The sequence below is a fragment of the Falco naumanni genome, unplaced genomic scaffold (assembly GCF_017639655.2).
Source record: "Falco naumanni isolate bFalNau1 unplaced genomic scaffold, bFalNau1.pat scaffold_444_arrow_pat_ctg1, whole genome shotgun sequence".
NCBI lineage: Eukaryota > Metazoa > Chordata > Aves > Falconiformes > Falconidae > Falco > Falco naumanni.
This window is the reverse complement of record NW_024427506.1, coordinates 1-12510: the sequence shown is the minus strand read 5'-3', so window position 1 is coordinate 12510 and position 12510 is coordinate 1. Positions and strand designations below refer to the sequence as shown.

Genomic DNA, 12510 nt, shown 5'->3' with positions numbered 1-12510 from the left:
AGAACTGGGGCCGGGTGGGCAGTACTGGGCTGGGTGGGCAGAACTGGGCTGAGTGGGCAGAGGGGCAGCTCCGGGCCTTGCCCCTGCCCCTGGCTCAGGATATTCTCTGCCTAAAGTGGGGGGAAAAAAGCCTAGGGGTGCTGGCGATTTCCATTTAAACCAGTCTGAAAGGCTGCCAGCACCCTGGGACCCCCAGCACCCACCGGTTGCCCCCCGGGCAGCCTTTTCCGCTCGTCCTCACTGAGCAAACCCACCCCCCTGCCCCTCGCTGCCGTTGCAGAGCGACGTCTGCAGGAACGCCAGCAGCCCCCACTCCTCGCTCTTCCCCAGTGACAACCAGACGCTGCAGGTGGATATCTACAAGGGGGTGAGTGAGCTGCTTCGTTTGGGCCAGCGGCGAGTGGGGAAGGCGGCGACCCGTGAAAGGATCGCCAAAACCCGCTGGAGATCCCCGGGGATCCTTAAGCTGAGCAGAATTAGCCCTTTGCTAAGGGGGGGTGCATCGGAGCTGACCCCAGACCCCCCCCGTTGGCTGCTCCCCCTTTTTAGCAGCTTGGTCAGGACAAAGATTTTCCATCCCTCCATCCCGAACCTGCTCGGTTGAAGCTGCAGCCCGGGAGGTGCTGCCTGAACCGCTGCCGACGCGGGGGGGTGCTTGTCCCTCTCCTTCCCAATGGATTATTCCCTCCCTTCCCCACTCGGTGCCCGTGACGGAGCCGGTGACGAGGGGATTCGCCCGCTGTCCCCTTTCCCCGCGGGGTGACACGGTGACTCTCCGGCAGGGCGTCGTTCTGGGCTGTTACTTCGGCCCCGCCGCGCTCTACATCTGGGCCATCGGCATCCTGGCGGCCGGCCAGAGCTCCACGATGACGGGGACATACTCGGGGCAGTTCGTTATGGAGGTAATTAGCGCTTCAGCGGCCGCCCGCGTCCCTCTTCCCATATTCCCCAGCCTTCAAAGCTCCTCCTGATGATTCCCCTTCCTCGGACGCGCGGCTCTCGCTCCATAAAACTCCCTGAGGTTTCCAATCCTGCCCCGAGCCCCCGGGAGCCTCCCGGCTGTGCCCACCCGGCAGCTCCTCGGGATTTTTCCGGCAGGGCTTCCTGAACCTGCGGTGGTCCCGCTTTGCCCGGGTGCTGCTGACCCGCTCGATCGCCATCACTCCCACCCTCTTCGTCGCCATCTTCCAGGACGTCGAGCACCTGACGGGCATGAACGACTTCCTGAATGTTCTCATGAGCCTCCAGGTGAGCAGCAGCACCCGGTGGGGGGGCAGATCCCAGGAAAAGGACCTGGCGCTGGATATTTCAGCTTCTGGTGCCCAAGACTCCAAGGATCCTTGGGGGCAGGGTTTAGCGTGGGCTGGGCAACCTGGGGTGAGCGGTTGGACCTGATGGTCTTCAGGGTCTTTCCCAACCTCAGCAATTCCGTGGGGACGAGCGGTTGGACCTGATGGTCTTCAGGGTCTTTCCCAACCTCAGCGATTCCGTGGGGACGAGCGGTTGGACCTGATGGTCTTCAGGGTCTTTCCCAACCTCAGCGATTCCATGGGGACAAGCGGTTGGACCTGATGGTCTTCAGGGTCTTTCCCAACCTCAACGATTCCGTGGGGACGAGCGGTTGGACTTGGTGGTCTTCAGGGTCTTTTCCAACCTCAGCGATTCCGTGGGGACGAGCGGTTGGACCTGATGGTCTTCAGGGTCTTTCCCAACCTCAGCAATTCCGTGGGGACGAGCGGTTGGACCTGATGGTCTTCAGGGTCTTTCCCAACCTCAACGATTCCGTGGGGACGAGCGGTTGGACCTGATGGTCTTCAGGGTCTTTTCCAACCTCAGCGATTCTGTGATTCTCGGGGTTTGCAGGAGCAGCTGAGTGGAGCGAGTTGCTGTCGGGAAACGCTGATGGGCTGTGGGGGGTGGAGAGGATCAGCCGGGCTCCAAAATTCCTTTTGGAAATTTCAGAATTCCTCTGGCAATTTCAGAAATTCCGAAATTTCCAGGGGGAAAACTTGGACTCATTTTACGAGCAGCTTTGGGGCAGGGCGGTGGGTGTGAACGAGCCTCGGGTGTCCCTCCCTGCCCGTACCATCGCAGCGATTCCCACTTTTTTTTTTTTTTTTTCCTGCTTCTTCCAGCTGCCGTTCGCCCTCATCCCAGTCCTGACGTTCACCAGCCTGCCCAGCGTCATGAACGATTTTGCCAACGGATTGTAAGTGCCAAGGGAATCGCTTCTGAGGAGGAGACGGCACGTGGCTCGCCTCGGGGCGCGTGTTTCAGTCCTCTCCTCGCCTCCTCACCTGGACCTAGAGCATCTCCCCCCCATCTAGGGGGGGGACCATCTAGGTCTAGGAGGACCTAGAGTCCCTCCGCCTCACCCCGTTCCGCTCTGGTTTAACTGGTAGGTTCTGGAAGGTCGGCGGTGGCCTCCTGATCCTCCTGATCTGCAGCATCAACATGTACTTCGTGGTGGCCTACGTCATGTCCTTGAACCACATGGCTCTGTATGTGGGCGCTGCGGTTCTCAGCGTGGTCTACCTGTCCTTCGTGGCCTATCTGGTAAGTCCGGGTCATGCCCAGGCTCCCGGCAGGTGGGATGAGCCGGAGGAATTTTGGGGTTTTTCTTGTTCTTCTATCAAGACCGACAGTTCTTGATGTTCTATCAAGACCGACAGTTCTTGATGTTCTATCAAGACCGGCAGTTCTTGATGTTCTGTCAAGACTGACAGTTCTTGATGTTCTATCAAGACAGGCAGTTCTTGATGTTCTATCAAGACCGACAGTTCTTGTTCTATCAAGACCGACAGTTCTTGATGTTCTATCAAGACAGGCAGTTCTTGATGTTCTATCAAGACCGGCAGTTCTTGATGTTCTATCAAGACCGGCAGTTCTTGATGTTCTATCAAGACCGGCAGTTCTTGATGTTCTATCAAGACCGGCAGTTCTTGATGTTCTATCAAGACCGACAGTTCTTGATGTTCTATCAAGACCGACAGTTCTTGATGTTCTATCAAGACCGGCAGTTCTTGATGTTCTATCAAGACCGGCAGTTCTTGATGTTCTATCAAGACCGGCAGTTCTTGATGTTCTATCAAGACCGGCAGTTCTTGATGTTCTATCAAGACCGGCAGTTCTTGATGTTCTATCAAGACCGACAGTTCTTGATGTTCTATCAAGACAGGCAGTTCTTGATGTTCTATCAAGACAGGCAGTTCTTGATGTTCTATCAAGACAGGCAGTTCTTGATGTTCTATCAAGACCGGCAGTTCTTGATGTTCTATCAAGACTGGCAGTTCTTGATGTTCTATCAAGACAGGCAGTTCTTGATGTTCTATCAAGACAGGCAGTTCTTGATGTTCTATCAAGACCGACAGTTCTTGATGTTCTACCAAGAACTGTCTTGATGTTTTACCAAGAACTGTCTTGATGTTCTACCAAGACCGTTGAGTTTCAGAGCCCTGGGACTCACCAGCAGGGTCAGATGTGGAAGTTGAGGCTTTTGTGGCCGCATTTGCGTGGGAAGCGGTTTTGTCCCGTGCCTGCCCACCCACGCAGCCCTTCCCCTGCGGTTCTGACCCTCCCTCGCTCGCTCTTCCCCAAAACCGCCTCGATTTAACGTGGCAGCAGGTGAAAGGTTGACGGAGACCCCGGAATAACGCAGGTTCCTCTGGCCGTGCCCGCGTATTGCCAGGGGTGGGATGAGCGTGGAGTCATGGAAGGGTTTGGGTTGGAAGGGACCTTAAAGACCACCCAGTTCCAACCCCCTGCCAGGGGGACACCCCCCCCCCCCACCAGCCCAGGGTGCTCCCAGCCCCGTCCAACCTGGCCTTGGACCCTTCCAGGGCTGGGGCACCCACAGCTCCCCAGTGCCAGCGCCTCGCCGCCCCCACGGTAAAGAATTTCTTCCAACAGCTGCTCTAAATCTCCCCTCTTGCAGTTTAAAGCCACCCCCCTTGCCCTGGCACCCCCTACCCCCATAAGAAGCCCCTCCCCAGCTTTCTTGCCAGCCCCTTCAGGCGCTGGAAGCCTCCAGAAGGTCTCCCCGGTGCCTTCTCCAGGCTGAACCCCCCCCAGCTCCCCTCACAGCTGGGGGGCTCCAGCCCTCCGAGCATCCCTGTGGCCTCTGGACCAGCTCCAGCAGGTCCCCGTCCTTCTGCCGGGGGCGCCCAGAGGGGGAGGCAGCGCTGCAGGGGGGGTCTCAGCGGGGCAGAGCCCCCTCCCTCACCCCCGGCGATGCGCCCCAGGGGACAGTTGGCTTTCTGGGTGGCCAGCACCCGCTGCCGGGGTCACCCCCAGGTCCTTCTCCGCAGGGCGGTGATCCATCGTCGCTTGGCTGGTGCCCGCCCTGGGGGTCCCCCCACCCCAGTGCAGGACCTTGCACCTGGCACATGACGCCCCCCGGCCTCTCGTGGTCCCCCTGGATGGTCCCCTTCCCCCCAGGGTACCACCCCCCCCCAGCTCCATGTCATCCGCAAACATCCCACAGGCACACTCCATCCCCTGTGTCCCCAGTAAAGCTGTTCAGCCATACTGGTCCCAGTACAGACCCTGAGAGATCTCCACTGGTCACCAGTCTCAGTCCCCTTCCCGCAGGGTACCACCCCCCTCCTCCACAAACATCCCGCGGGTGCACTCCATCCCCTGTGTCCCCAGTAAAGCTGTTCAGCCATACTGGTCCCAGTACGGACCAGGAGGGACCCCCACTGGTCACCAGTCTCAGTACCACCCCCCCAGCTCCGTGTCATCCACAAATGTCCTACGGGCGCAGTCCATCCCCCCATCCATGTCCCCAGCAAAGCTTCAGCCATACTGGTCCCAGTATGGACCATGAGGGACCCCCACTGGTCACCAGTCTTGGTACTGCCCCCCCCCCCCCCCCCCCCCTGCTCCATGTGATCCACAAACATCCCGCGGGTGCACTCCATCCCCTGTGTCCCCAGTAAAGCTGTTCAGCCATACTGGTCCCAGTAGGGGCCATGAGGAACCCCCCACTTGTCACCAGTCTCAGTCCCCTTCCCCCAGGGTACCACCCCCCCCTCCGCAAACATCCCGCGGGCGCACTCCATCCCCTGTGTCCCCAGTAAAGCTGTTCAGCCATACTGGTCCCAGTATGGACCATGAGGGACCCCCACTGGTCACCAGTCTCGGTACTGCCCCCCCCCCCCAGCTCCGTGTGATCCACAAACATCCCGCGGGCGCACTCCATCCCCTGTGTCCCCAGTAAAGCTGTTCAGCCATACTGGTCCCAGTACAGACCCTGAGGGACCCCCACTGGTCACCAGTCTCAGTCCCCTTCCCCCAGGGTACCCACCCCCCCCTCCGCAAACATCCCGCGGGCGCACTCCATCCCCTGTGTCCTCAGTAAAGCTGTTCAGCCATACTGGTCCCAGTATGGACCAGGAGGGACCCCCACTGGTCACCAGTCTCGGTACCACCCCACCCCCCCAGCTCCGTGTGATCCACAAACATCCCGCGGGCGCACTCCATCCCCTGTGTCCCCAGTAAAGCTGTTCAGCCATACTGGTCCCAGTATGGACCATGAGGGACCCCCACTGGTCACCAGTCTCAGTACCACCCCACCCTCCCAGCTCCGTGTGATCCACAAACATCCCGCGGGCGCACTCCATCCCCTGTGTCCCCAGTAAAGCTGTTCAGCCATACTGGTCCCAGTACAGACCCTGAGGGACCCCCACTGGTCACCAGTCTCAGTCCCCTTCCCCCAGGGTACCACCCCCCCCTCCGCAAACATCCCGCGGGCGCACTCCATCCCCCTGTGTCCCCAGTAAAGCTGTTCAGCCATACTGGTCCCAGTATGGACCAGGAGGGACCCCCACTGGTCACCAGTCTCAGTACCAGCCCCCCAGCTCCGTGTCATCCACAAATGTCCTACGGGCGCAGTCCATCCCCCCACCCATGTCCCCAGCAAAACTTCAGCCATACTGGTCCCAGTATGGACCATGAGGGACCCCCACTGGTCACCAGTCTCAGTACCACCCCACCCCCCCCAGCTCCGTGTGATCCACAAACATCCCGCGGGTGCACTCCATCCCCTGTGTCCCCAGTAAAGCTGTTCAGCCATACTGGTCCCAGTATGGACCGGGAGGGACCCCCCACTTGTCACCAGTCTCAGTCCCCTTCCCCCAGGGTACCACCCCCCTCTCCGCAAACATCCCGCGGGCACACTCCATCCCCTGTGTCCCCAGTAAAGCTGTTCAGCCATACTGGTCCCAGTACAGACCCTGAGGGACCGCCACTGGTCACCAGTCTCAGTCCCCTTCCCCCAGGGTACCCCCCCCCCCTCCACAAACATCCCACGGGCGCACTCCATCCCCTGTGTCCCCAGTAAAGCTGTTCAGCCATACTGGTCCCAGTACAGACCCTGAGGGACCGCCACTTGTCACCAACCACCGCGTGGTCACCCAGGACTCCTGAGGTGCCACCACCCTGCCAATCCCTCCCCCACCGGGCGCCCCCCTCCCCCCTCGGTGGATCACCCCTCCCCGTCTCCCTGCGCGATCCCGCGGGATCCCTGATCTGGGCGCCTGTTCCTGCTTGCAGAGCTGGCTGTGCCTGGTCGCCCTGGGAGCCTCCTGCCTGGCCTGCGGGAAAACGGTAAGCGTCACCCGGACCCTGCTGACGGAGGAGTCACCGTCCCACTCCGCTAAGTAGCGGCGGCGGCCGTACTCAGCGAGTAGCCCTCGGAGCCGGGGCGCTCCCCTGGGACACGCGCCTGGAAAACCGGGAAAAAAACCAAAACCGACAACCCCTGGGATGTACATTTTGGGGAAGGGTCTCGCTGCTGCGATGGTCCAACGCGGCCGTTTGCTTTGCTGAGCACCTCGAACCACGCCGCAGGGGGGGGAGTGGGGGGTGGGGGGGGTGGGGGGGCGATGCCTTTCCCGTTTTCCAGATAGGGATGCGGAGGGAAGCGGCACGGAGAAGCTCCGTGTCCCGGGTGGCCTCCGCCTCCAGCTTCCTCCCGTCTTTACACTAAAACCGGGATGCTCCATCCCTCCGCGATTTCATCCACGTAGCAAAAACACTGAGGCTCCGGGTAGTTGCTCCGGGTAGTTGCTCCGGGTAGTTGCTTTGGGTAGTTGCTCTGGGTAGTTGCTCCAGGTAGTTGTTCCGGGTAGTTGCTCCTCGGTTGCTTAAACTGGAAAATCCGGAAAAATAAGCTAGGGAATTCCCAACGCTGCTCCGGCACGGCGCGGCGACACTACATCCAGCCCTCCCTCCCCTGCCGCCGCCGTGCCTCATCTCATTTTTTCATTTTTTTTACTTGAAAATCCTCGCGATTCCGCGTGGATCCCCGCCCCCCCCCCCCTCCACGAGGGAGATGCGAAGCCGCAACACCGCAGCGGCAGGATCGTCCTTTGGGTCCTGTACCCGCCCCCCCCCAGCCCCGGCCCGTGATTTTGGTGCTCAGCAAAGGAAACGGGGCGCGATGTTCGTGGGTATTTATGGATTTCTGGATTTATTCGCATTTTATGTGATTCACGGAAACACTTTGCTTCCCACACCCCCCGCAGCGCGTGGCTCGGGATGGCCGGGAAATGCCAAGAGGCTTCTCCTGGGGGATCGTTTTTATTTACCGATCTTTTAAATTCACTACAAAACCTCGTGGCCCTCCTCGTTAGCCCTTAATGAGTTTTAATTATCTCTCTGGGAGATGCCTTCACCTGGAAGGCGACTGATGTAGCCACCGGTACGTTTTGCTGCTGCCATTAAAAAAGGTCCGACGCTTCTCCCGGCCCCGGTGGGTGTCGGGGGTCCCGCGGCGCTTTTCGGGTGACGAGAACCGGGGTGTTGGGGGCTGGGCCGGGGGGTCCCAGGTTCCCCCTCTTGGAGCCGCCCGGGGCGCGCTCAGCCGCGGCTCCGCCAAGGGGTTTGACGCACCAAACTGGGTTTGTGGATCGGGGTGGGATGGCCGGGAGATTCCCAGTGGATTCCCGGACCGAGCCCAGCTGGTTCATGCCCGCAGCGGGGGCTCAGCACCGGCTGTGCCGGCGCCGGATCGGGCTCCGCTCCCGTTGGTGCATCGCAGTCCCCCTCCGGCGCAGCGCCCGGGCCGGGGGTTGGGGTGGGAGAGCCGGGGGTCCTTAGTGGGCTCCAGCCTCATCGTTCACGAGGTTTTCCCGGGAAATCCATCACCGTCCTCCGCGGTGGGGCCGCGCCGGGCAGCGAGTCGCTCTCCCTGCGGCATTGGGAGCCCGGGAGAGGGACGATCCGCAGGCTCCGGGCTTCGCTGGGGGGGCGGGGGGATTTCTTGGGAATTCCCTCGTGCCCACCCAGGTGCAGGTGACAAAACTCAGAAAGTTCGGCAGAAAAATTCCGGTTTAATGCCGGGCAGGATCCGTGGGGCGATTCCCGCCCTTCGCAAGCAGCTGAGCTCGGCTCGCCCACCCCCCGCGGGCTGCAGCGCCCACCCCCACCCAGCAGCCCTGGGCCCCAAACGATCAAACGCAACAATTCCCGCGGGGCGGAGCCGCCCGCGCGACGCTCCCAGGTTTTACACCTGTTCCCGTGTGGAAAAAGCCGGCGCGTGCGCGGCCAGTGGGAAATGCTGGGGGATCCCGCTGGACCGATCCCACCGATCTTCCCGGTGCTGAGATTTGGGATTGGAGGTGCCGGAGGGGATCCCGGCTGCTCGGCCGTGGTGACACCTCTGGGGGGGGCAGCGCCTCCGGATCCAGTTCTCCTGCCCCTGGGATCCAGTTCTCATCGCTCTGCCCTTCGGATCCAGTTCTCCTGCCCCTGGGATCCAGTTCTCATCCCTCTGCCCTTCGGATCCAGTTCTCCTGCCCCTGGGATCCAGTTCTCATCCCTCTGCCTCTGGGATCCAGTTCTCATTCCTCTGCCTCTGGGATCCAGTTCTCATCCCTCTGCCCCTGGGATCCAGTTCTCCTGCCCCTGGGATCCAGTTCTCCTTCCTCTGCCCTTGGGATCCAGTTCTCATCCCTCTGCCCCTGGGATCCAGTTCTCATCCCTCTGCCCATGGGATCCAGTTCTCATCCCTCTGTCCTTTGGATCCAGTTCTCATCCCTCTGCCCTTCGGATCCAGTTCTCATCCCTCTGCCCTTTGGATCCAGTTCTCCTTCCTCTGCCCCTGGGATCCAGTTCTCATCCCTCTGCCCCTGGGATCCAGTTCTCCTTCCTCTGCCCCTGGGATCCAGTTCTCAGCCCTCTGCCCCTGGGATCCAGTTCTCATCCCTCTGCCCTTGGGATCCAGTTCTCATCCCTCTGCCCTTTGGATCCAGTTCTCCTTCCTCTGCCCCTGGGATCCAGTTCTCACCCCTCTGCCCCTGGGATCCAGTTCTCACCCCTCTGCCCCTGGGATCCAGTTCTCACCCCTCTGCCCCTGGGATCCAGTTCTCATCCCTCTGCCCTTGGGATCCAGTTCTCACCCCTCTGCCCTTTGGATCCAGTTCTCCTTCCTCTGCCCCTGGGATCCAGTTCTCCTTCCTCTGCCCCTGGGATCCAGTTCTCATCCCTCTGCCCCTGGGATCCAGTTCTCATCCCTCTGCCCTTGGGATCCAGTTCTCCTTCCTCTGCCCCTGGGATCCAGTTCTCATCCCTCTGCCCCTGGGATCCAGTTCTCCTTCCTCTGCCCCTGGGATCCAGTTCTCAGCCCTCTGCCCCTGGGATCCAGTTCTCATCCCTCTGCCCTTCGGATCCAGTTCTCCTGCCCCTGGGATCCAGTTCTCATCCCTCTGCCTCTGGGATCCAGTTCTCATTCCTCTGCCTCTGGGATCCAGTTCTCATCCCTCTGCCCCTGGGATCCAGTTCTCCTGCCCCTGGGATCCAGTTCTCCTTCCTCTGCCCTTGGGATCCAGTTCTCATCCCTCTGCCCCTGGGATCCAGTTCTCATCCCTCTGCCCTTCGGATCCAGTTCTCATCCCTCTGTCCTTTGGATCCAGTTCTCATCCCTCTGCCCTTCGGATCCAGTTCTCATCCCTCTGCCCTTTGGATCCAGTTCTCCTTCCTCTGCCCCTGGGATCCAGTTCTCATCCCTCTGCCCCTGGGATCCAGTTCTCCTTCCTCTGCCCCTGGGATCCAGTTCTCAGCCCTCTGCCTCTGGGATCCAGTTCTCATCCCTCTGCCCTTGGGATCCAGTTCTCATCCCTCTGCCCTTTGGATCCAGTTCTCCTTCCTCTGCCCCTGGGATCCAGTTCTCACCCCTCTGCCCCTGGGATCCAGTTCTCACCCCTCTGCCCCTGGGATCCAGTTCTCAGCCCTCTGCCCCTGGGATCCAGTTCTCATCCCTCTGCCCTTGGGATCCAGTTCTCACCCCTCTGCCCTTTGGATCCAGTTCTCCTTCCTCTGCCCCTGGGATCCAGTTCTCACCCCTCTGCCCCTAGGATCCAGTTCTCACCCCTCTGCCCCTGGGATCCAGTTCTCCTTCCTCTGCCCCTGGGATCCAGTTCTCATCCCTCTGCCCCTGGGATCCAGTTCTCATCCCTCTGCCCTTGGGATCCAGTTCTCCTTCCTCTGCCCCTGGGATCCAGTTCTCATCCCTCTGCCCCTGGGATCCAGTTCTCCTTCCTCTGCCCCTGGGATCCAGTTCTCAGCCCTCTGCCCCTGGGATCCAGTTCTCATCCCTCTGCCCCTGGGATCCAGTTCTCCTTCCTCTGCCCATTGGGATCCAGTTCTCATCCCTCTGCCCCTTGGGATCCAGTTCTCCTTCCTCTGCCCCTGGGATCCAGTTCTTCCTCTGCCCCTGGGATCCAGTTCTCCTTCCTCTGCCCCTGGGATCCAGTCCTCATCCCTCTGCCCTTCGGATCCAGTCCTCATCCCTCTGCCCCTTGGGATCCAGTCCTCATCCCTCTGCCCCTTGGGATCCAGTTCTCATCCCTCTGCCCCTTGGGATCCAGTTCTTATCCCTCTGCCCCTGGTATCCAGTTCTCGTCCCTCTGCCTTTGGGATCCAGTTCTCCTTCCTCTGCCCCTTGGATCAGTTCTCCTTCCTCTGCCCCTGGGATCCAGTTCTCATCCCTCCGCTCCTCGTGGCGCTGGATTTATTTTTCCCTCCCCGCCCCGGATCTGCCCTCGAACCCCTCTGTACAAACGACCGTTGCAATTAAAAGCCGGACAATGAGACTTTTCGCACCTGGCTCCCGGGGTCTGTTTTCGGGGGGCGCCGCTCGCGTCGCTGCCGGTACCCGCCGAGGAGATGCCCGACGGCTCCGACCCGGCGCACGCATCCTGCACCGCTGGCTCGTCACCAGCTTTTCCACCCCGGTGCTGCGTGGCTGCTGTTTCCTCCTTGGCCAAACTATTCCCTATCCTGGAAATAAAACCTTTTTTTCTGGATTTCCCCAGAGCTTTTCCTTTAGCCGCAGCAGCGCCACGCGTCGGTGCGGAGCTTTTTATTTTAGAAAGCTGTGGGAGGTCGGAGGGATGAGCTCGATGTCCCTCGTGCTCCAAAAATATTCCGGGAAAGTGCCTCCTGCCTCCTTCCAGCTTCGGAAATTCAGGACCAGAAATCACCGTTGGTTCCCGCTCCCGTGGGAAGGAGCTGGGCGCTGCGGGTGCTCCGGGTCCTTCTCCTGGCGTGGCTGGTGGTGATGGCAGGAATTCGGAAGCCGCGATGCTCCGGGAGGCACGAGCCCGGCGGTGCCGGTGTCTCTCCGGTGAGGAACGCCGTAAGTCCTTGCTCCGCCACCTGGAATCGCAGCGGGATGTCCCCAGGAGACGGACGACCACCTCGTTCTCTTTAATTAACCAACCCGTGTCATCAGGTCGGGCTCGTCTGCACCCGAAATCTAATTCGCATTAAGAAGGGAATTAATTGAAACGAACGGAGGGGAAGCTCCGCGGAACGCGCGGCTATTCTGGAGCGTCGCCCTGGATGGAGCCCTTCCAGGGGGTTGATTCATTAATAAATAGAAATAATTGTGCTGCATCGAGCTCTGTCTGCTTAATAACCCCTAATTAACGAAGGCGTGGCACAAGCTGGTGTTGTGGTGATGGGGATGCTCCCTGTGGATTAATTAAGCGCCGTTAACCCCTTCCCCCGCTTTCGGGCGAGCTGAAATACTGATTTATTTCACCATCGCGTGGAAAAGTTGCTTTAACGCTGCCGCGGCGCCACAGCCAAAGGATGGAAAACCGGGAAACGCCAAAGCTTCGGGTCCCGCAGGTGGAAAAGTGCCGGGGAGTGGGATGGGGCCGGGGAGCTCAGCTTGGGCTTCGTTAATCCTGCTCGGCTCGGGCTTCGTTAAACCTCAGCTCCTCGTTAAACCCGCCCGGCTCCGGCTTTTCCCAGCTCTAACTCGTGTCCTTCGCCTCTTCCAGCGCCACCTGGGATTTGCCGCCCATCCCGAACTTTTCCTCCTCAACAACGTGGACGCCGACGCGCCCGTCGCCCGATGATTCCGGCTGCTGCGGCCGCAGGGATGGAGCCGGCTCCGGTGGGATCCTCCCGGTGCCGCAGGGACCCCCCCTCCATTGCTCCAGCTGAGCGCGGGACCAGCCACGCGGTTCGGGAGCGTGAGCAGAGCCCGGGATTTTC

The 12510-nt window shown here is 60.5% G+C and overlaps 1 protein-coding gene across 2 annotated transcripts; it reads left to right on the top strand.

The window, feature by feature from the left end:
- The first annotated feature begins 242 nt into the window (after positions 1 to 242).
- On the top strand, positions 243 to 12502 carry LOC121082215 (natural resistance-associated macrophage protein 2-like). 2 transcript variants are annotated; one of them, XM_040581566.1, is made up of 7 exons: positions 243 to 367; positions 783 to 902; positions 1099 to 1248; positions 2136 to 2209; positions 2403 to 2556; positions 6556 to 6609; positions 12294 to 12502. In XM_040581566.1, exons 2-7 carry the CDS (start codon positions 867 to 869, stop codon positions 12369 to 12371), a joined length of 546 nt encoding a protein of 181 aa, XP_040437500.1. In that variant the 5' UTR covers positions 243 to 367; positions 783 to 866; the 3' UTR covers positions 12372 to 12502. The 2 variants fall into 2 exon arrangements, with proteins under 2 accessions (XP_040437500.1, XP_040437501.1); XM_040581567.1 differs by lacking the exon at positions 6556 to 6609.
- Positions 12503 to 12510: the final 8 nt, after the last annotated feature.